The 24,693-nt window shown below is 43.4% G+C and overlaps 1 protein-coding gene across 1 annotated transcript in view; it reads left to right on the top strand.

Moving 5' to 3' along the window:
- Positions 1-24,693, top strand: part of FSTL5 (follistatin like 5) — a 426,493-nt gene that overhangs the window by 240,443 nt on the left and 161,357 nt on the right. The window contains exon 5 of the mRNA XM_066632896.1: positions 6,547-6,667. Coding sequence (XP_066488993.1) covers positions 6,547-6,667 — 121 coding nt within the window. The remainder of the gene's footprint in view (positions 1-6,546; positions 6,668-24,693) is intronic.

Raw genomic sequence — 24,693 nt, 5'->3', positions numbered from 1 at the left:
ATCTCAAAACACATAGACGAACAGGCCTTGCTGAGGGAGAATCAGCATGGCTTCTGTAAGGGTAAGTCTTGCCTCACGAACCTTTTAGAATTCTTTGAAAAGGTCAACAGGCATGTGAATGCGGGAGAACCTGTGGACATAATATATCTGGACTTTCAGAAGGCGTTCAACATGGTCCCTCACCAAAGGCTACTGAAAAAGCTCCACAGTCAGAGAATTAGAGGACAGGTCCTCCCCTGGATTGAGACCTGGTTGAAGACCAGGAAACAGAGAGTGGGTGTCAATGGGCAATTTTCACAATGGAGAGAGGTGAAAAGCAGTGTGCCCCAAGGCTCTGTCCTGGAACTGGTGCTCTTCAACCTCTTCATAAATGACCTGGAGACAGGGTTGAGCAGTGAGGTGGCTAAGTTTGCAGATGGCACCAAACTTTTCCGAGTGGTGAAGACCAGAAGTGATTGTGAGGAGCTCCAGAAGCATCTCTCCAAACTGGCAGAATGGGCAGCAAAATGGCAGATGCGTTTCAATGTAAGTAAGTGTAAAGTCATGCACATTGGGGCAAAAAATCAAAACTTCACATATAGGGTAATGGGTTCTGAGCTGTCTGTGACAGATCTGGAGAGAGATCTTGGGGTGGTGGTGGACAGGTTGATGAAAGTGTCGACCCAATGTGCGGCGGCAGTAAAGAAGGCCAATTCTATGCTTGGGATCATTAGAAAAGGTATTGAGAACAAAACGGCTAATATTGTAATGCTGTTGTACAAATCGATGGTAAGGCCACACGTGGAGTATGGAGTTCAGTTCCGGTCGCCGCATCTCAAAAAGGATATAGTGGAAATGGAAAAGGTGCAAAAGAGGGTGACTAAGATGATTACTGGGCTGGGGCACCTTCCTTATGAGGAAAGGCTACGGCGTTTGGGCCTCTTCAGCCTAGAAAAGAGACGTCTGATGGGGAACATGATTGAGACATACAAAATTATGCATGGGAAGGATAAAGTGGATAGAGAGATGCTCTTTACACTCTCACATAACACCAGAACGAGGGGACATCCACTGAAATTGAGTGCTGGGAGGGTTAGGACAAAGATTGGCGTGACAGAAAATATTTCTTTACTCAGCGTGTGGTCAGTCTTTGGAACTCCTTGCCGCAGGATGTGGTGACGGCATCTGGCCCGGATGCCTTTAAAAGGGGATTGGAGAAGTTTCTGGAGGAAAAATCCATTATGGGTTACAAGCCATGATGTGTATGTTCAACCTCCTGATTTTACACATGGGCTATGTCAGAATGCCAGATGCAAGGGAGGGCACCAGGATGAGGTCTGTTGTTATCTGGTGTGCAACCTGGGGCATTTGGTGGGCTGCTGTGAGAGACAGGAAGCTGGACTAGATGGGCCTATGGCCTGATCCAGTGGGGCTGTTCTTATGTTTCTTATGGAGCTTTTCCAGAAGCTTCCTGCATGTAGGACTGTAGAGTGTGAATCCAAACTTGACAATATGGCTGTCTTTCTTCCTTTAAGAAAATTATGCCCAGAACCAAAATTATGCCCAGAACCAAAATTATGCCCAGAACCAAAATTATGCCCAGAACCAATGCAGCTGAGCCAGCGGATTATGTTGCATCCTCTGCTGGGACTGAGCATGCTGGAGGTATCCTCAAGTAAAGGAGACATTTGTCCCCTTGTGCCAGGGAAACCCCAGTCTGTGCAACAGTTCTATTCAGACCTGTGCCAGCTAAATCATGGGTGCAAGTCCGAGCAGAGCTGTGTCAAAATTCCAAGACTGGGGAGGGGATAAGATGTGTGCAACTGCTGCCAATCCTGCGTCCCGCCTGGGATCTGATCTGCCTATCTCCCCCCTCTTCTTCACTCACCCTTCCCCCACCCCTGCACTGCTCAACGCAACTTTTACCTGCTCGTGCGTGCTTTCCTGCTTAAACGGGCACCAGCAGGACGGTGCAGGCTTCCTGCTGGTGACCCTGTCCTTTGTTGTAACATGCTTTACAATGTGTTTGCAGTGGTGCATCCCAGTACGATGCCCCCTGCACTGGTGCACAGTAAGGTTAGGATTGTGCTGTTAGTGGCTTTTCTGAACTCCACAAAGCACTCATTCTCAGAATCAGCAAACTTCTATCTTCTCATCTCATGCTGCAATCATTAAACAAACACAATCTGTCTCTCAATAGGGTAAATTTATTGAGATAAATGGGAATCCTTGAAATGCTATTATGGAAGCATGCTTTCTGATCTAAAAAAAAAAAGCTGCTGGCATCCTTTATGGCATTATTTTGACTGACAGCCATTTCCTTTTGATAAACAAATCTCATGTAAATATTATAATTGCCTTTTGTGCTTTTAAGCAGCTGCCTTTGTTTGAGAGATGCTAATGTGTAGGGCTGATCTGAATGTTCTCCACCAAACATTTTCAGCATAGAAAAAAAATAGACTGGGAGGGGAGGTTCTTAAAGACTCACAAAAGCTCACCTTTTTGCACCCATTTGTTGGAGTCCACATCCTTGCTCTGCTGCTTCTTCATTGCCTTAAAAACAAACAGAACAAAACTGGACTTCCTCCTGGTAACAGAAAGGGGATCTTACAGCCACCTGAATTTGAGTGTATAGTAATGTCACCATGGGCAAAGCCTATACAGAGTCCATTGCTCCCACTATGAGAGCGCAATCCTAAGACTTGCACTGGGCCAGCACAAGTCCAGGAAGGTCACAAATGAGTCGTAAAGCACATTTGCGCCTCCTCAAATGTCAACCGGTCTGGCACAAGGACATGTGCTGGCCCATGGAGGCTGCATCTAGCCTCTGCAACATCAGACAGAGGTAGGTCCATGCCGGCCAAGCTCGGCTGGCGCAGGGGGCAGGGAAGCATGGGGAAGAGGTTTCTGGGCAGGGGGAGGGTTAGTATTGGGCAGGCCCATGGGCAGGCAGTGGAAGAGCAGGGGAGGGGCCAGAACCAGCACTTGTGTCAGATCCTGATCCTGTTCTGGGGCAGCCCGGGGCAGCTCTGAGCTGCTCAGATCTGCACCACCTCTTTAGGTGGCGCAGATCCAAGTAGACCCATTGGGGCTGAAAGCGGCTCTCCCCAGGATATGGGGAAGCCCCAGGTTGACCCACTTTCGATCCCAAATTCACACTGGATACAGGGCAGGCCAGCTGGCCTCCCCATTCCAATGCAAGTTAGGATTGCTCTGTAAATTAACTTTGTCCTCACTGCTCATTGCATCAGCTCAAAATCTAATACACAGACACACACACACACACACACACACAAATGGTGTGTCTGCAAACATCCACTGGAACAGACACCATGCTGAAATGGAGCAATTGATCCTGTGCTTCTTATAGATATAACCTCCATATATATATAACCTCTATATATAAATATATAACCTCCACTGAAAGAATGCCTCTTTGTGCAGTTAGCAGGTGTGCTTTGGAACATAGAAGCACAATTGGGGGTGTGTGTGTGGCAAAGATGTAGCTGTTCAGGACTGTGCATAGGCTCGCAACAGAGCCATCACCTGAATGTCAGGTATCTGCAGTTTCCCTCTGTGGGGGAAACAGGAGTCAGCTGAGGATAACTGTGATCATGAAACTGCACTGGGAAAAGGTCAAACACTTCCTCCCCTCCTCCAGTTTCAGAGAAACTTGTATTTCATCTTTCTTTCTTTCTTTCTTTCTTTCTTTCTTTCTTTCTTTCTTTCTTTCTTTCTTTCTTTCTTTCTTTCTTTCTTTCTTTCTTTCTTTCTTATCAAGCTATTCAATTACAGATCTCCTGCCACTTGTGTAATTTGGTCCTTAAATCCATTTCTTTCAGTGATCTTTCATGTTGCCTAACACTGCAAGCCTCTAGATTTTTTTTAAACATCTAGTAAATAAACAGTCAGCTTGATATTTCTTGTCAGGCTGTGCACAAAGCTATTACAATTTTTTGTATAACAATGTGTAAAAATTATATCTAGTAAGCCTTGACAAGTTGTGCTTATTATTCCATAAATGCTGATTTATTAAAAAAAAACAAAAAAAAAAACATGGTTGGCTCTTGGAGAAAGCTTGTAAATGTGTTCACATTTTAATACTCTGTTGAATTTTGCTGATTATACACATTCCTGCAGCTCTACCTATATTGTCTCTGCATTCTCCTTTTGTGAAACCCTGTAATTTAGATAAGAAATTGTATCATTTGTGTTAAGAGCATGTACTGTGCTTAGAAAGTCCTCATTTGAAACCTCAGCTTCTGTTTATTTTAAATATAAATTTAAATGTTGATATATTTTTTCCCCACCTGTAGGTGTATTGATTTAGAACAATACACACTCTCTTAACGGCTAGTTCACCTTAGTGGATAACTTGCTCAAGGAGAAGGACAGGGAGAGTGTGACTTAGGGAGCAATCCTAACCCCTTATGTCAGTGCTTTCCAGCACTGGCATAGCTGCGCCAGTGGGACATGTGCTGCATCCTGCAGTTGGGTGTCACTCACAGAGGCCTCCGCAAAGTAAGGGAATGTTTGTTCCCTTACCTCAGGGCTGCATTGCCCTTATGTCAGTATTGACATAAGGGGTTAAGATTGTGCGCTTAGTTGGTTCTCCTGGACCTCTCCATGAATTTAGATACCAGTGGCCATGGCATCCTTTTGCATCAGTTTGCAGGAAAGGGGGTGGGTGGTGCTTTATATGCTGATCCACACATAAGTGTCCAGAAGGTGGTGCTGGTGGATTTCTGCTGAACCCCTGGTCATTTTCTAGTTGAATTCTGGTGGGTACATCTTGTCTCCCATGCCCTTTAACATTTGCATGACTGGGTAGCCACCAAGTATGGAGTTGGGACTGAAATCATCAGAATGCTGCTGTTGATGATTTCAGTCCCAGCTCTCTCTCTTAGAGGCTGGGGAGACTGTAGCACTTTCTGAGTGTGCAAAGCACTTCACGTGTGTGATCTTGACTCTATCCTTGCAGAAATCCTGTGAGATAAGAGTATTATTATCCCTAAATTGCAACTCAAAGTAACTGGCTTGTCTAATGCCACCTCGTCTGTTGATAGAAAGGTGGAACTTGAACCAAGAGAGTCCTGGTTCATGGCTTACAATGCAAGCCTAGGCATGTTTACTCAGAAGTCATATATAAGAATGTAACCTAATCATATGCTGTTATTACAGAGTGCTGCACCAGGAGTGCTGGCACAGCTGAAGCTCTGCTGTTCTGCAGATCACTGGCACCAGTAGGAACATCTGCAGGTTTGAGTGCCAAACAGCAGCATGCAGATCCACCCCTCCATCCTCCACTTCTGCTAGCAAGTTGGCAGAAAGCAGAACCAGGGAGGATCAGGCAGTTCAGGATGGAGAGGGGATCAGGCTGAGGTCTGGGGATGGGAGAGGGAGAATCTTGGTGGCAGCCAAGATATCCTATCTCTCTTTCTCCATCCCAAACCGCCCTTACACCTTCTAACTAGTTGCCACAGATCCAAGGAGACCTACTGGAGGCCAGGTGGCCTACAGGGAGGTAAATCGGTAAGATTTACTTACCGTATTTAGTGGGCCAGCATAGGCATAGGAACAAATGTTCCCTTACCCTGTGGAGGCCTCTAGAAGCTGAAACTCCCTGTGGGATTATTCAGTGGGTGCCCTGCCATGAGGACTCCTAAGACATCTGGTGGGCCACTGTGAGATACAGGAAGCTGACTAGATGGGCCTGTGGCCTGAAACATCGGGGCTCTTCTTATGTTTTTCAGCTGCATCACTGCATGGGGAGAAGTTGCATTGGGCTGTTAGCCTTTATACTGCACTAGCTGTGTGAAAGTTAGTGTCACTTAAACATACAGGGTGGAGATGCTTTTGGTTTTCTCCTGCTTGTGGACACTGGGAAACAAGATGTAGAACTAAAGAGGCTTTTGGCCTGATCCAGGAGGGCTTTTCTTACATTCACAATTCACAGATTTTCTAACAGATATTTATTGTGGTTGATGCAATCACTGGGGACGTACTCCAGCTCAGGTTACATTCCATGATTTTTCACAAAAGTCAATAGACTTTGTAAAGCTAATACATTATAGAAAGTAGTTTCAAATGTTATTTTTTATTGTAATAGGAATTTACAAGCATTGTCTTTTGCATTGGTGTAATAGGGACAGGAGGTAAGAACTTGGCTATTATTTGTTTGCTATGTGTGCAGGAAGTGGAGGTGTTAGATTTCCCTGTCGCCCTATATCTCAGTTTTCTGGCTATTACCCGCAAAAAGAGATGAGACTGAGAAAAATGTTCTTTCAGCAACCCAGAATTCATATTTAGCGTTTCATTGTGTTGGATTCTATCTTATGTCCGTAGAAGCCCAAATCTAAATGTGCATAGTCAAGGAAATGTATTAAATTTTTTTAAATGGCTCTGTATAATTACAAAGCAACTGGAAATCTCTGACTTTACACAGTTCTAGTCCATTGCCCTGCAGCATCCTTAAAATGATCTATTAAATGATATTAGAAATACTTAATTATACCATTCAACTCTTAGAGCTCCGATGTAATTTCATGGTTATAATTTTCTTGTCAGGTAATAAAACAGGATGAGCTTGGCAAGGATCTGTCTGACTGCTCTCTTTTCGATCTCTTGAAATATGATGATTATAACGGTGACAAGCACCTTGGCTTGGAAGAATTCTATAGAGCATTTCGTGAGTACACTTCTTAGTTTTATTCTGCTAGAGTTGGTTCATGCTCTTTTTTTCTGCCCAATAATAAATGCACTTTAAAAAAAATTGCTGATGCAATATTTTAAAATGAATATTTTTTTTTAAATTTGATGAAGTTGAACAACTCGAGAAATGCATAATAAATTTGTGTGTATATATAATTTAAATATTTATATATAAAATTTATATATATATATATATATATATATATATATATATATATATATATATATATATATATAACATAGTAGGGGAAAAAACGAGAGGACAAAATCAAAGGGGTGGGGCAAGAACCATTCATACATCACAAATTCCATTGATAGATTCTGATGGTCTGACATGAGAGTAGCAAGAGTTCAGTTATTAAGACTGAAGAGTCATGCAAACATACTTGTGTGTGTTTGTCCAATTTCCACGTAAATGTCCAGTTGCCAAAGCTGGTGATACATTCTAAGACAGTGGTTCTCAAACTTCTTGGAAGTTTTACTCCCAAGGTAAGTCTTTGCAGGGGATGGGGCGAAGGCAACAAAGTGATCCCCAGGATCAAGTCGCGAAGGGGGGGTGCATTTACTCATTGTGGGCTGCTGCAGGCTCCAGGAGATGTGAGGAGCCCTGCACAGCCCCCTTCAGGGCTTCCCAATGCTTAGAGTGGTGAAAAAAGCTATCACAAATCACTTCCTGATTGCAATCATGAAACTGGAAGTGGTTTCCAATCGCTTTTTTCAACATTCTAAGCATTGGAGAGCCCTGCGGGAGGGCTATGTGGGGCTCCCTGCACCTCCTGCAGCCTGCAGAGCCCACAGTGAGTAAAAGCACCCTCCTTTACCCCCCCTTAGTGACGCAATCCTGGGGATCATGTTGCTGCCCCTCCCCTTCCCCTGCCCCTTAAAGGGACCAGGGGACCTTTACATGAGCTGGTGGGTTGCAACCCACAGTTTGAGTACCAGTGTTCTAAGAAATTTGGAAAGTGTTTCATGGGGAATATGTAAAGGGAGGCCCTTGAGAATGTAAATCAGTCATGGAAGGATATTCATGAACCAGAGTAAACTTTTAGTCGTGCTTTTAAAAAACAAAACAAAAATTGGTGAGGATTTTGGGGTATCCTTGTAATGGTCACAAATAACCTAACAGCAAAGGGCTTGTGTCTGGAAGTAAGCTTTGGCCTCAGTGCACATATCAAGGGCTGCAGATGTAAAAGTGAAGAGGGGCTTTCTTTTCAAGGCACTATCATGGCATGTAGTCCAGAGTAGACACTCGCCGTGACATCCTCATTATATTATCTGTTCAACCCTAATCTCTCATAATCTTGGAGTAAATATCTCTGAAACTTTCCACAGTCTGGTTTTTGTTTTTTTCTTTTTTGCCTATGTCTTTTTGGCACCTCACATGACATATCTGCCATTTTCCAAATACACACAAAAAACTATTCTGTGTTCATTTAACTACATTTCCCCTGTTTCTGTACTCCCTGTCGGTAGCACAAAATGAAAATCCTCCAGTTCCCTTTTATGCAATAAGGGCTATAAAATCAGTGGCTGGGTGTGATGAGCACCGCTATCGCTCAGTGGCATAGCTAATGCGGGGCTGGGGGGTACAAGGCCCCCCCTGCAGAGGAGTTCTGGTTTCCACCTTCTCTACTGTGTGGGGAGTGACAGCGCTCATCTTAGACATGCCAAATCAGCCCTTCCAGCTGCCCTCGAAGAACTGTTTTCAGAGGTGACGGCCACACATGCTCTGGGGAGGGAGATAACAGCGCAGATGTGGTGAAGGGTGCCATACTGCCCTGTGATGTCACCCAACCCCAGCTGCCACTGGGGCCTCGCAATACAACTGCTGCTACTCCACCTGTCTACTTCCACCAGCAATAGTATCTTCCTGCCTGCCTACCACTGCTTGTTTAGTAGCATGCGAGGCCCTGCACGACCTGCCCACCACTCCTGCAGCTTCTCTCAGGGATTTAAAAAGGAAGGTAGAAGAAATGTGGAATAGAAGGAGAGTGATGGGGAAATGCTCACCACTCTCGTCTCCCCCACTTCCTCTTTGCTCCCTCCTCCATTGCCTTTTCAAATCAGAGCAGGAACAGGAGAGGGCAGAAGCTCTTCTGGTTTTGTACACTGTCAGTGGTCAGTTCACGGGGGGGGGCACACAAGACCATCTATTTGACACGACATTTCAAGCACTCAAAGAGCTTGTCCTGCCCCGTGTGCATCAAAATATTATGAAAATGTCCTCCCTTCCATCAGTCTGAGACAGGATAGGATACATAACTTGTGTATAGCACTGTTGACTTTAACAAAACTTGGTTTGGTTTGGATTCTTCCTTATGGAGAGCCTCAGTGACACAGTGTTTGAGAACTTTTGCAATAGGATGATGCATCATGAAAAATGATGCTCTGGGGGGAAAAAAAGTATTCGGACACAGTGATTTCTAGACAAGTGATACATCTACTAAACAAATAGAACATAAAATTGTATTTTAATTCATGTTTTTGGAATGCAGAACCTTTAGGAATTCAGCTCCCCTTTATATTGCCTTTCTAAAGTCTTAGGCAATTAAATTATGTTTAAATATGCAGACAAGACAGGAGTGTGATACTGGCATGATTAATTATCAGTATTGTTTCATTAGCATTTTCCTAGTAGGCGATTTTTTTTCCCCAGCACTGTAGTTAATTAGTGCCTTTACTGTCATCTAAAGGAAGTAAGTCCAGAATCAAACATGACTGAAAATTACTTTGTGAGCTTTATGATTTGTCATCTCTAAGCCAATAGAGATTTTGAATCTGCAATTGAAAAATCAATTTGCTTTTAAATATAGTTTTCCAGTTAACATTTTCAGTGAAAAAAAAGGAACTTTTTTCTGAAGAAATCCAGGTCTTGTTCGCTGTTGTGCACAGCCCCAGTCAGCTGTCACTTTGGCACAATTTTTGGTTGAAAAATAGTTCTCCTAGTAATGTCATTATAGAACGAATCAGATCTGGCTGTGTAAAACTGTGCTAAATCCAGGTAAGGGCATTGCCTCTTCTGAAACCTCTGCCCTCATTCTGCAATAACTTCACTTGACCTCAATGATGTCATCATATATTAAGACCTTATTTGCTGGGTGTTGGCAGCACTAAAGAAGGGCTGTTTTTTTTTTTTCCCCCCCAAACAGAAATAATAATGGTGTTGAAGATGTAAAGTTTGTCACTGCAAATATCTTGTGAATGCCAGTATGGAGGTGATGTTGCTGCAGGTTGTTTGAAAGTGTTGGGCATGATGCCCTCTCAAACCAGGGCAGTCAGCAGTTGGAACAGGAGGTAAAGGGCATCTTACCTCTTGCTCCCTGATGCTCTGCCTTCCTTGCAGACATAACTGACTAACAGCCCAATCCTAACGGGCAGTCCAATCCTGAGCTGCCCGGGGCACCCCCGCTCGGCAGCACCACGAGGGCTGCCGCCCAATCCAGTGCCTCCCACGCTACCATGGGAGGCACCTTGGGAGTAGGGGACGTTCGTCCCCTTCCCCTGGATAAGGGAGGCAGCCCCACAATGTGGCTACTCTCTTTAGTGGTGCCCAAAGGATGCCGCTAAAGTAAAGGCGCTCATGTAAGGCACGCAGCCTCTACAAGCACCTAGGATCCTACAGAGCAGCGCTCCGCAGATCCTCCTTCCGCCCGCCCCCAGGCACGCCTCTGGCATGCCCCCCCTGCCCGCAGCACGCTGGCCTCCGCGCCCCCTCCCCATATCACGCCAGCCTCCCCCCTCCCCGGAACGCCCCCACCCCCACCCCGTTTGCCATTCTGCAGCCCGGCGGTCGCAGGAGCTGCAGAACGCAGGCGCCCGCCAGGCGGTGGCTCAGCGCCGGCTGGAGCTGAGCCACCTTAGGCGGGAGCCCAACGGTAAGCGTTACAAACGTGCCTCATGGCATGTTTGCAACTGTGATCTGCGCCGCGGAGGCGTGGTGCAGACCATAGGATTGGGCCCCAAACCAGCAATTTTTAACCAGGGTGCTGCGATAGATCCACAGATGTGCTGTGAGGGAGTTTGGAGCACAGCGGTTGAAAATGGCTGAAAAAACTCTTCCAGGTTCTGCAGTTCTGTTTCTAGGGTAGCTGTTTGTAGTAACAAGTTGTCTGCCTCTGCCAGCTGAGCTGAGCTGGCAATTGAGCTGAGTTAAGCTGGCGAAAACAGACAATTCATTACTACAGACAGTTGCCATCCAAGCAGAACCACAAAACCCAGAAGCCACATCACAAGAAGAGAAGACCAAAGAAGTCAGAGTGCCCTGAGAAGAAAAACATTGAAAATCACTGGGCTAAACATTGCAGTGCAGAGGCATTTACTAGGCTGCAGTAATTGTCACCTGACCCTACAGCAGTGGTTCTCAAACTGGGGCGTCGGGATGCCCCAGCCTGAGGACCATAGCCTCTGCCCCTTTCAGGGTCAGGGGAAGGCAGCAAAACAATCCCAGTATCGTACCAGTTCTGGGTCAGGGCTTTGTTTTTTTAAATCTTACCTTACCTGCTGCCAGAGTCAGGGAATTTGGGGAGCCCCACGGGGCCCTCTGCAGGACTCCCTGCAGCTTGTAGACAGTGCAAATAGCGATCATAACCCATTTCCAGGTTGTGATCGTGAAACCAAAAGTGAGTCGCAATGTTTATTTTCATTTTCTACAAGCCACAGGGAACTCTACAAAGAGCTGCGCATGGCTCCCTGCACCCCCAGACTCCTACAGCAGATAAGGTAGGGTTAAAAAGCCCCCCTGCTCCCACAGCAGCGCAATCCTGGGGATCACGCTGCTGCCTTTTTCCCTGCACCCGCACAAACTTAGCTTGGGAGTTTTACTTCCGAGAAGTTTGAGAACTCTTGCCCTACAGACCAATGCTGACTCACACTGATCTGTAAAGTCTTGACCTCTTAGCTGGCCCATTAGTTTGTGTAACAGCACACTCCTGCCTCGTTGCTTTGCCTTGCCTCACTGTGTTCTCCATAATTCGACTCGGCCTTGCCTATATCCCTGCCTTTATACTTAACGATCTCTGTGTTCTGGTCTTGACCTTACCTGTTTGGACCATGTCCTTATCTTGTCATGAAAGAATTGCAAGAACTTCTGCTAAGGCCAGATCTTATGTTGGTATGGCTTTCTCTCTTTCTTCATTGTCCGCGATGAAAGAAAAAAAAAAAGTGCTGAAGGATATCTGCCAGGGAAACAGATCCCCCAATGAGAGCAAATATTAATGAACTGTATCCTTCAATTTCTATTCAGTCCTAGTCTTTCACTGCTACTGACGTTGTATGGCAAACCTCAGTATTTCTTGAAATCTACTCAGGGTACTCTTGGATCACACTGCTCTCACAAATGTACAGTGCAGATGCATACTCTCTCTGAATCCTGCCTTTCGCCATAAGAACCTCTTAAAGCCCCTAACAACTCTTACAGTGCAATCTTACACAGGTTTGCTCAGAAATTAGCCCAACTGAATTCAATAGAACTGACTCTCAGCTAAGTATATATTATATTGCAGCCACAAGTTCTTGGCAACTACATCATCTGAGGGATAGGATTCAACATGATCAAAGCAGGGCATACCTATATCCCTCAACCTGAACGGAATCATCTCTTGAGAGGCAAAATTTGTTCAACAGACATGTTTTGTGTCTTGTCTGAACAAAGAAAAATGAAAAAAGTAAGGGCCTGTTTGGATGCTACTTTCCCCATCATGAATCTCCCTAAGGAGAAATTCAGCATGGTTCTTAGGCTCACGCATTCCCACCACTTTCCTTCTTTGACTGCCTCCCTTGTTCCTCTTACCATAGGGTTAGTGAACAATTCAAGCTATACAACCTTTGGTCATGTAAAGACAGGATCTTCCCAGGACCAAGAGAGATGAACAGTAATGCCCTACCAAACCTCCCATGCATCAATACAGCCACATCAGCAGGGTGCCCACTGCATTCCACAATGGAGTTTCAGGCCCTGGCAGTCTCCTTAAGGTAAAGGAACATTAGTTCCTTTGTCGCCGTCCTCTGGGTATACTCAGACCTGTGCCACCTATATAGCTGGTGCAGATCCTAGGTGAATCAAGGCTGGGAAGAGGGATACTGTCTCCTCTTGCTGCTTTTCTTCTTGCTCCCTGAAATATAAAAGGAAGAGAAAAATGCTACAGAAGAGGGCTGGGACCTTGGCATTGGGAGGTCTTGGATCTTATACATTTGCTCAATAATAGCCTAGCATCGTGACAGACAAGACATTTATCCCATACTTGTGATAGATGAGACTGTGGATAGATGTTTGTATAATAGGTGTGGTCCTGTTGATTAATAGAGAACTACAGCACTGGTCAATGTTGACTCAGCTATCACTAAGAAGTGTGAACAGCCTAGGTTTTGATTTTCGTTTTATTATAGCACAGGACACAAACTGAATAATGATCGAAGACAGAATCAATAAATGTATTTCTGAGAATGCTGCTTATCCTTACAATGAGAGGAAAAATATGTTTTGCATTTTGGCAGTTTGCTTTTGCAAGATCAGGAAGAAATACTCACCATCTACAGATATTCCTTGTTACTTCTCTGAAACTTGACATGTGCCTCATGCCTTGAGATCAAGGTCATGCAGTATTTTCTCTCATTTGTAAATCCAGGAAGCAATGTATCCATGCTGAAATCTTATGACTGAATTTGGCAACTAGTCAAAAGGCTAAATCATAATCTGAAGGTGACGTTTACGGCATCTGCATTATGATTAGAGAACTCGACCACCCTTGTTGACAAGCTTGACTAATTAGAGTATTTCCAGTCATATGACCAGTCACTGAAAGGAAGCATGCACAATTGGGATTTTTTTTTTTTAATGGATAGCAGTAATATGGGTAGCCCAATCGTATCAAAATTCTGCAACTGTGCCACTGGAGTGTGCTTTTTATCCTGCAGGGGGAAGTCCATATTCCTGGTAGCTAGGAGTTTTTACATAAGTACGAGTAATTAAGAAAAAGCATTGAGTCCCTGCTAGTGCACATATTCAGAAGTCTATATGTGGAAAAGTGTATTTTTTTTTTCCAAGCAGCCACCTTATTCCTTAGGAACAGCTTGAGAAGCATATTTGAAATGGATGGCAGCAGACTGAGAGTAATTTAATTTGAGTTGTTTGACCCTGCACTAATTGACTTTTTCACCTTTGATGTGGGATGGGTAATCTTTAAAATAAAATTTAAAAATGGAAGTTAATATACAATGAAGTAAATACACAAAATGCAAACATAGCCTCTCAGTGTGAAATACTTTTAGAAGTACCTCCACCATCTTGTTAGTATCCTTATACAAAATCTGTTTTTTTGGATACAGTTTATCTTTTACATACTCTTCATTATTCAGCCAACACACAAGATGAACATTTTATTTTGCTTTCTAGGAAGTAGTTCCCCTTGAACTTGTTAATTTCCAAGCTTAATGTTCATTTCAACATCTGAACTTCAAGTTGGAAGGGATTCTATACTAGGAGATTTTGAATAGCGGAGGAAGGGACCCCACCTATTGGGGGTACCTTCAGGTCTGGCCGGACTTTTGCCAGAACATTCATGTCTTGAATAAGTTTGCCTGGAATGACTATAGGTCTGGGTGGTGGTGCCCAAACCTACCAAGCTGATGATACCCTCACAGCCTCTTCTTCCCAGCTCAGCTAGGTACCACTGTCTTGAATCTCATGAAATCTTATGAGATCCGGGTGCTGCCAATTTGGATCTCACAAAATCTTGCGAAATTCAAGATGGCGACTCCCTGGGGGACAAGTAGGAGGGGCCACCAGGTGCATCCCGTGGTGCCTCTGTGAGCATGCTGTGACGCCCTAAGGTGTAGTGTGGCGCACACTTTTGTAACCTGTGACCTAAGCCCTTCTAGATTTGAAGGTTAACAATATACAGGTGCAACCTTGTTACACATGGATTTTTTATACACGGATTTGACTGAACATGAATGGTCACTGCAAATGAGAAGGAATGTGCTGATCCCTGGAGAAGGGGGAAAATGCACCCCTTTAAAATGCTTTTTTTTTTTTTTTTTTACTGTTGTAGAGATTTTTATCTCAACATGATGAGAAGGGTCCTTTAAATTAAAGGAAAACAGTCCTTTACAATAGTAGAGAGAGAGGGCAGCCAGCTGACAATCCATCAATCATTCTCTCTCCAAGGGTCCCCCTCCCTTCTCCCTGAACACATAAAAGAGAGATAATCCTTTCTAAGGGCCTGGAGACAGACTGATTGTTGGGTTGTTGTCTTAGTGACTATTTATCTTAACATCACAAAGGCCAGCAAGGCTGCTTTTAAATCACCTGAGCAATGGGACTTTGTTTTTAAAATTGATTTGCTATAGTGCGATTTTTGCCATCCGCATGAGTTCTGGGAACAGAACCCACGCAAATAATGAGACTCAACCTGTACAGTGGTATATTATATGAAGAAGGTCTATATACTGTTAATTTTATGTATGCAGGCACTGTGCAAAAGCTGTGTCCAATGCATGTATGTCTGACAAACCTACAGGAGAAACTGTCTGGGCCAGAGGGTTAGATGCTGGCCCACTTCTTATCACGGATAAGCTCTAAACCAGTGGTTCTCACACAGCTCTGGGACCCACTTTTAGAATGAGAATCTATCAGGAGCCACCAGAAGTGATGTCATGTCTGGAAGTGACATCATTAAGCAGGAAAATTTTTAACAATCCTAGGCTGCAATCCTACTCACACTTTTCTGGAGTAAGTTCCATTTACTATCATTGTTAAAAGAATATACAGAGTAGCTTGTTAAAAGTAAAGGTCTATAACATTTGCCCAAGTGTAGTCACATACCATAGCATCATCAAATCTGTTAAAATAAAATATTGAAATGAATGGGGACCCACCTAAAATTGGCTCATGACCCATCTAGTGGGTCCCGACCCACAATTTGAGAAACACTTCTCTAAACAATTATGCCTAGTCTAAGTCAGCCTAAAGGAAGACATTTTGCAATTAAAATGTTATCACAATGCACCACCACTTTACAATGGGTTTTCTTTACTATCATATCACTTTACATTTAGTGCTGCCACTTCCTACCATTTCCTGTTTCCCCAAGGAAAGATTTTTGACTGTGAAGGGAGAGGGAGTTCTTTGAGTAGTAGTATGAAAGTAGTAGTCTTTGATTGTTGCCTGCTGAAGGTGGGCTGTGCCCATCCCAGATCTGCCTGCCCACATTCCAACAAAGATGCTGATTTGGTTGGGCACCCATCCCTTGAATTTTCCTCCCATTTCTAGTCTAAAGTTCTTTTTTTGTGTGGGTGATCCAGACTAATAAGTTACTAAGAATGTGATCACATTTGTGGTGGGAACAAATGTTTATTCCAGAAATAAACTGGTGGAAACAAATTTGGCAGCTGTGCGAAGAATCTATCTATTGCAATGACTGTGAATGATGCTCCCTTGAAGGGAATCCAGATTTTCATCCTGCTCGATCTTATCATAGTTTTATGTTGTTGTTGCATTGTGAAACAATCAACTCTAATGACTGTTAATATCAAACTGGACCAGGAAATAGGAGGTTACTGCACAAGTGGAAAGAGAGCTGAAACAAAACCAGACGTGAAATTCTGACAGAGGCATCTCAAGGATGTGGGAATGACTTGGAGTGAGGAACCAGCAAGGAATACACATGGGCAGGTGAATGAACAGTGTTGGCAACAGTACAAAATATTCATTAAAAACAACAAAGGGTACAATCCTGACGGTGCAAATCCTGCACCGACTTAGGAGCAAGGAGGCTGGTGAATAGACGTGTGCTGGCCTCTGGACACTGGCCCAATCCCAGCCCAACAGTAAGCTCGCACAGACTGAACTAGGCTGACGTGGGGGTCTCAGGGGGTGGGCAGGGAGGAGGTGTTTCAGGGTGAGGGGAGGGCAGGTGACAGGTGAGGGGGCGAGTACAGGATCTGGCATTTATGCCTGATACTATCCTGATTCCTGGGCAGACAGAGGCAGTTCTAGGCTGCTTGGATCTGCGCCATCACTTTAGGTGGTACAGATCTAAGTAGCCCCACTGGGGCTTCTGGCTGCTGTGACTTTACCTGGGGTAAGGGGAAATGATTCCCCTTGCCCTGGGCTGTGCCGCTTTTGACCCCAACTTCGCATTGAATACAGGGCAGGCCAGCCGGCCTCCCTGTTCCTGAGCAAGTTAGGATTGGGCTGCCCATAGTCCTGACTGTACCAGTGTTGAAAATCTCTGTACAGCATTGTGTCACATATCGTTGATTGATGTCTGATGGGCTGCTTTTTACCCTACCTCTCAATCCATTGACACTGTTTCATCTACAATCTAAAGGTTAGCCTTTGAAAGTGCACCCTTTTGGAACAAAGACCAGATGGAAACTCTTAGTTATAGAACAAATTGTCTCTCTTTCCATTGCATCCAGGTAACTCAGTCAAGCAGTATATAGCAACGATAGTTGCCAGCAGCTATATTTGAGCTTGTCCATCACTTCCACACATACGTACAATATACTTGACTAAAAAGCTTTGATTGTGACAGCTGATTACTTCTCAGGCATTGAGAGGCTTTGGAAGGTCTACGCTATGAACGAAACATCGTTTTCTGCAATCTTGCACGTTATGAAAGTAGAATGCATCTTTTATTGGCTGTATCTTGAGAGCTGTTATGAAGACTTACAAATAGGTCTCTTGAATCACCTAGAAATCAGATTCTTTCACTGTGTGTTAAAACGGAAACACTCAAAGTATGACTTGTTTTTGAAACAAGCATCAATCTTTTGCCAACCATATTTGCATGCTAGTAGGTTCTTTTTTTTATGCTGGTCTCTTTTTCTACCACAGTTATTGACAAAAGGACAAATCACATGAAACAAGAGAGAATTTAACCTTTTCTCCACTGTGGACCCAATGCAGGCAATCTGGATTGCCTCCTGTGGCTGCTATTAGCCCTTCTAGAAAAGTCTATTTGCTACAATAGAAGCATCCCTCTCTGGACAGCAGTCATGGAGCAGATGTATACAATCTAAATCGGGGTGGCAAACTCGTTTCATACTGAGGGCAGAACAGCATTCATGATATCTGCTGAGGACCAGAAGTTATGTCATTAGACAGGGATATCATTAAACTGGTCAAAACCAAAAATAAGCACTTTTTCTCACTTAGGAACTCATTAGCTGCAAATGACAGAAGAGAAAATACACAAATCTTGTTCATATTTCAAGATATGGGAGAGCCCAATTTTCATGTGGGCTACCAGTACAGCAGTAGCACCTGAGCACTACTCAGCAGCTGAGTGCCTGAGGGCTGGATAAAATGCTTCTGAGGTCTGCATCTGGCCCCCAGGCCTTATGTTTGACATGCCTGATCTAAATCAGGATCATGATGGGAAATATGGGATATGCACAGATGTCTCCCTTTTCCGTAATGACCTGATACTCCAAGTAACTTTGTATATACTGTCAGGAAATGTTTTTTTTTTTTGTTTTTTGTTTTTTTTATAATTCTCAGATAGCAAATTCCCATGTAAAGAGAACTGTACAATATTGTCCCCGTTGTTTGTGTAATACTTCTACAATTCTATTTAATTATGTGTGTTTTCAATGCTGCTCAGTGAAGTAAGTTCTGTGGACAATCGAAGCACTTTGAAAATCTTGGTTCGATGGACCTGCATGTTTGAAAGCACATCTTCCACATCGCAAAGTAGGTCAGTTGTTCCTAACTTTTAGCGGCATGGTTCAATGCTAGAAGTACTTCCTGATGTGTTCTTAATTAAATCACTTTCCAGAGTAGGTGGCTGAGAGGCATGGGTCACATATGAGTGGGGTAGTAGACAAGTGCATTCTCCAGCACGTTGTCTGAGGTTGTCCCAAGCTCCTCCTGTGTCTGAGCACAGATATACTTTGCATAACCTCACACACCCTTTCGTCTCTACCAGGCCTGTCTCCTCCATCATGTTGTTGTCATCTGTTTCTTGCTACATCCTTGCCATTTGGAAAAGACAGAAGGGATCTTGAAGAGAAAGTATGTGGAAGAGAAACAGAGTGGTGGTCTCTAGATTATCTTCTGACTCTCTAGCCAACCTCTCTCCTAAGAGCAGTCTGTGCCTCCCCAATGCTGAAATTTCCCCACTTTTGCCACCCCCTGTGAGCAAGCACCCATACGCGTGTATACCTACACCCTGGTACATAGGAGGAGGGGGCGCACCTGCCACCACAATCCCCTTCTCTTCTCTTCCCTTGACTTTCTTTTGGTGTGGAGCCTCCATTTTCCAAACAGCTTCTGTTTTGAATGAACAGGAGGAATGAAGCATCCTGGGAACCCTCCATGGCATGGAACATGGAGCATGCTTGCCAAGGGGAGCTTAGGAAAGGGATGCAAATGAGAGAGCAGACCCTAGTGGGTTCATGATTGTCTCTCCCTTTCCACTTGGTGCTTTCATACACAGCCACGTGGGCTCAGAGAGGTGATCTGCTCCCATGTTGCCTTTCCTTCCTCCTTCCCTTCTTCCTCCAGCAAAATTGGAAGGAGAAGACAGCTGCTTTTGCTGTGATCCTCTTCTGGCTCGCTCTCAGTGAGCTTTCTCACTGCTTCCTGGCCCTGTTCTCTCCTCCACACATTGCCTCTTCCACTCTCCCACTGTTTTTCTTATTTTCTTTTCAAATGGCAGAGCAAATATAAGGGGCAGAGAAAAGGAGAAGGAGAAGCAGCAGCTGTTGAATGGGAAGACCAACAGGGTGAACTGTGTAAGGGGGCTGGACAGGTGGCCTGCATGACTACCTCCAGATATGGCCTTTCCAGCAGCAGGCACATAGCAAGCAGACATGGATCACTACCTGCACTAATAATCTGCTATCAGTCTACCATCTGATGGGGGCCACTTCACCATGTCCCATCAGCAGGTCAAGCCCACATTGTTTCACTTCCAGTGAACTGTGAATTGTTACTTCTCTGGTAGAGGAAGGTGGCATTCCTTGACCCTTTGGGAATGCCCCTCCTACTTCCTGGAGGCAAACCCAGTCCAACAACTAGTCCTCCTCCTCCTCCCTTGAAGGGCATCCTGCTCTCCCAATCACAGCCACAGTTTTTTGAGCTCCGTGCTCCATTTTTTTTTCTTTGCTTGGTTTCCTCATCTACTTTGTTGTTTTTCTGTCATCTGGAGGAACACAAAACATGGAGGCTGCAGTGATTTCCTCTGCTGGCTTTACTTCTTCCTTAGAATGAATGTAATTCTTCTGTGCCAAATGCTCCCCCCACCCCCCGTAAGTGCTTAATACATAATCATAATAACTCTGCAAGGGGGAGATATTATATTTGGAATAATGCTGCTCTTGAACACCAAACAATGATGCTAAACACTAGCATAGTAATTGAGATTGGATACTGTTGCATTCCTCTTTGCAAAATTTGACCTTACATAGTGATTTGAACTGGATAAGGACAAGATCCTGAATCTCTACTCTAAGTCAAATAGAAAATGCCGTTGCAGGGGGACAGTTATATAGAATTTGTGACAGTGCCCCTGTTGTGCTAGCTTACCATTTCCCATGTATTGTCTCCTGTTGACATTTTCTACAGTGCTCCCAAGCCCATGAGAACCACTGTGTTCTCTGTGCTGTGCCATCACGTTCTGAGAAAAGCAGCAGTTCTGGACTACTCCTGATAGACTTTCTATAGTCAGGGTAGCAGAAACTCTAGAAGGTAGGCCTCACATGAAAATGAAGTATTACCAGTTAAAAGTAGCCAGTCTAAAATAAGTGGCTTGAGGATTATGAATGTATCGATGAGTAGCCCTTCTCAGCCGCACTGATGTTGAAAGTTGCAATAATAAATAATTGTGGTGGTAAAGCACTAATGATCAAAGAGATGCTAAACAATAAATATGTTTAATGCAACCCTTATATAAACAACCCATGAGTTATTAGGATTGTCAACTGTTCTCTTAAAATTCCCATTTCATTATTGATTGGTTTTAAAACACCTCATAGGCTCTACTTTTCCTTTTAAATGTTTCATGCACAGTAAGTGCAAGTATGCAATATTGATGTTTGGTTTTGATCTTCTCGGTAAACGTAGAGCATTAACTTGGGATCTTTAGAGCCATAAAAAGAACTGGGAAAAGGTGATGATGGCAGACTCCTGACATTTAAATGAAATGATTTTGCCTGAGCTAGCCATGTGCAAACATAGCAAACATATACAAAAATTGATTTTTGCATAAATTCACTTTTCCGCTTGGATAAATGCGTGACGAATATGCAGCATGTTTCATTGCAAATGGTTAGCCTTTAAAACCAATTATTGCTATTTGTTATGTGAACTGACATTTAAATATGGGATAGACGCAGGAAATTGGTTCATTGTAAGGTCTGTACAGTCAATTAACAGAAATTAAGCAGGAACCTTAACGTTCTGTTAGAATACTGATGCAGACTTTCCAAATCCACTTTGACAATAACTCATGTTGGTCCAATAGTTTCGGACCCTCTGAACATTATGTCTTGTCAGAGCTGGCCTGTCTGTGAGTGGGCAACTGAGGTAGTGGGTGGTGGAGAGGGAACTGCCTCCGTCTGCCTCTTTTGACCCTCCTGGTCCTACTCCCTAGATTTGAAAAGGTAGAGGGAACAGAGTGAAATAAGAGGCTTGGAAGAAAAAAGAAGTCTCCGATACTCTAGCTGACTACTCTCTATTCCTCCGCACTTCCTCTTCTATTTAATTCCCTCTACTTTTTCAAAGTCAGGGAGTGGAAGGAGCAGCATTGGAGACAGTGGCTGGAGCATCACCAAGTAAAGTGGGCAGCATTTGGCATATTATGTATGTTTTACAGATCAGGCACCCAGGATCTATTTAACTGTACTCTTAAAACTGATTAAAAATTGGTTCTTATACTAATGTAAAAACGCTTTTGAAAGCACAACTATTGTATGAATAGACCAGTGTTTCTCAAACTGTGGGTCGGGACCCACTAGGTGGGTTGCAAGCCAATTTCAGGTGGGTCCCTATTCATTTCAATATTTTATTTTTAATATAGTCAACTCGATGTTACCCTGGTGTGTGACTGCATTTGGGGAAATGTTACAGACTGTACTTTTAACAAGCTACTGTGTATATTCTTTTAACAATGATGTTAAATGGGACTGACTCCTGGGTACGTGTGGGTAGGATTGCAGCCTAGGATTGTTAACAATTTCCCTGCTTGATGATGTCACTTCTTGTCATGATATCACTTCCGGTGGGTCCTGATAGATTCTCATTCTAAAAAGTGGGTCCCAGTGCTAAATGTGTGAGAACCACTGGAATACACTTAGGGAGGTAGTCACACGTTACGTTGGCCTATGTAATGTGTGAAATGGCTATTAGGTAAAACTATAAGCAGCTCTCTGGGGTTTTATCACAGCTACTCCCGTTGCTAAATATGATAACAAAATGCAGTGGGTTTCATCCAGTTCAATATGAACTTAGTGCATGGACAAATCTACATGAGACACACTAGAACCCTAGCTCTTCTACATGTACGTCAAAATATAGGCAAAGTAGTTTTTGAAGCTGCTCCTTCTGATATCTTGTTGTTTTTTTTGAAAAGTTTTTCTGAGGTCCAGACCAATCCCGACTCCAGCATGTCAAAAGCGATAAGAGTGCATGCACGCCTATTCATGCCTAGCAGCTAAGAGATCTCTTGGCTGTGCAACTTAGTGTCAGCTCTTTCTCTTGCCCTTCCCATGGTACATTGGGCTAAAATCCCAAAGGAGAAAATCCAATGGCCCATGAAGAGAGCTGCTTCTTGGTCAAGTGACTTGCATGGCATCTCCATCTACTAACCTCCCCATAGGCCAATGGGAACATTGGGGTCTCTCTGCCTCAATGATACCAGGCCCTGGGGGGGGGCACTCTCATTTGTTGATGTGGCAGGTGCCCAGCAGCAGCAGTGTGAGTCCTTCAGCTAACTCATGCCATCACCACCATCAGATTCTGAGATGTTGTGAGCTTCAGGAATTGACCATTCCGAAGGGAATGGGCCTTTGGCAAGTACGCCATCTGCCAATCCCTGTGATGCCACCTGGGATCTGAAATTTCAGCAGCTTCCTTTTCAAATATTCTTGTCAGCCTAAACAGTAATCCTGATGGGTTTTCTATCTTTGAGCCTGACCCCTGATTTGAAGTTTGATCCACTACTTTCTCTTTTCCGTTAATAATCTAGTGTGTGCTTGCAAAGAAATAACTAAAATAGTTTATGCAGAAACCTTTCCAATGTTCAAAATAATTAAAACAGTTTGCACATTGTTCTTATAGGAATAACTGTTTCAGCTTCTAGCTTTGCTCTGTTGTGATTATCCACAAGTTCAACTTGTTAAAAAAAATCCTATTGTGTTTCTCACTTCTGTTCCTGCTAGATCTGTGCAGTAAAGAGTCAGAAAATCATAGGCAATGAGCTTTCCAGGAAGGCGAGTTATGAAGGGTCTAATCTATTCACATAATATTTTTAACCACACTGTCTCAGATGTCTGTGGCATTATTAGCAATGTATTTCTAAACTGTATTATTTTACTTAGGCTGTATTTTTTTTTTTTGCCATTGGGAGAGATTTGTGTGGATTTGAAGAGATAGCATTTCAGTATTAATTAACTCAAACGTCACCATACTTTATGATTGAGTAGATTCTTTTACCCCTAATATTTTGCACACAAGTTTCTTGCAGACTGCTTCAGTTCTCCCTCCATATCCACTTTTCTCATTTATTTCTTCATCACAATAAAAACCAGAACAAAAGAACGCAACAAACTTTCGTACTGGAAACATTTACAAGACTATAAAACTACAGTGTAATCTCCATCAGAGAGACAGTACTTTTACAACCTGGTTTACACTGACATCGTCAAAATGCAAGTGTTGAGAAAACCAGGGCCAACATTTTTGTCAGCCATCTCTGCATGGATGCACATGTTGTGGGTAGTGCTGAAGTAGCTACATGAATGTAGCACATCTGTCTTAGTACTTCCCACATTCATGTGCAAAGAGAGATCCACAAGTTCCTCCTTTGGATATTACCCAATTAAATGCAAAGTGGAAGACAAAAGATGCTCAGATCACTCTTACTAATTTTTTTTCACTTTACCACTTCATCACTTCTTAATTTCTCAGTCCTTCTATAAAACACAAAACTATCTTCCGAGAATTTGTGTCAGGAGGAAGCCACCAGTTGTGAACTTCAGAAATTTCTCAAGAACTTTTTCAATCACAATCCCACGAGTGTGGTCACTTTCCATAGAAGCAGGTTGCTTGTTAATTTGCTAGAGTAATTTGATCTAGAGTTGCTAGAGTAATTTGATCATTTGAAATGGTTTGTGTTTCCATAATTGTATGATCCCATTGGATAAACATAGCAATCGGGATCAGAGGAGGTTTCAGCATTCTTATAATTTCATTTTTCATTGAAAAATGAAACTTCAGTGCCTCCAAGTTGCCAAGATAGACTTGGAAGTATAGGGACAATGCTTGGAGAAATTTCACAAAGTGGTGGAATGGATGTACCAAAGCATCTTCCACCTCTTTAGTTTACGAATGGCAGCACAAACGTGACTGTTCATGTTTGTGGAGAAGCTCATCTCATAGATAGCAAATAACAGGGACAGTAGTACAAAAAAAAAATATAGTTCCTTGGAAAAATCTTTAAAATGTATCCCAGTGCACAAAGCGTGACAGCTCAGTTTTCATCTCTCCTACAAAGGGCATATTTTAAAATCAGGATAAGATATGTATGAACACACTGCTTCAGAAAATAGCTTGTGTGGCACATATCAACATAAAAGGACTGAATTTGGCAGTGAGATGGGGAACAGCGTTAAGCCGGAATTAATTGAATGCTATAAAAATTCATGTGAAAAATCTTAACTGAAATGTAATGAGAATTCTTCCATACTAGAATTGTTTAGCCCCTTTGGGCATGGGGACTTCTATATTAACCAGCAAGAGTCAAATGAAGCTGTTGGAAACTGTTGTATTCCATGAAAACT

Source organism: Tiliqua scincoides, chromosome 6 (genome assembly GCF_035046505.1).
Source record: "Tiliqua scincoides isolate rTilSci1 chromosome 6, rTilSci1.hap2, whole genome shotgun sequence".
NCBI lineage: Eukaryota > Metazoa > Chordata > Lepidosauria > Squamata > Scincidae > Tiliqua > Tiliqua scincoides.
The sequence above is the reverse complement of the archived record's forward strand: the minus strand, read 5'-3'. Positions and strand labels throughout refer to the sequence as shown.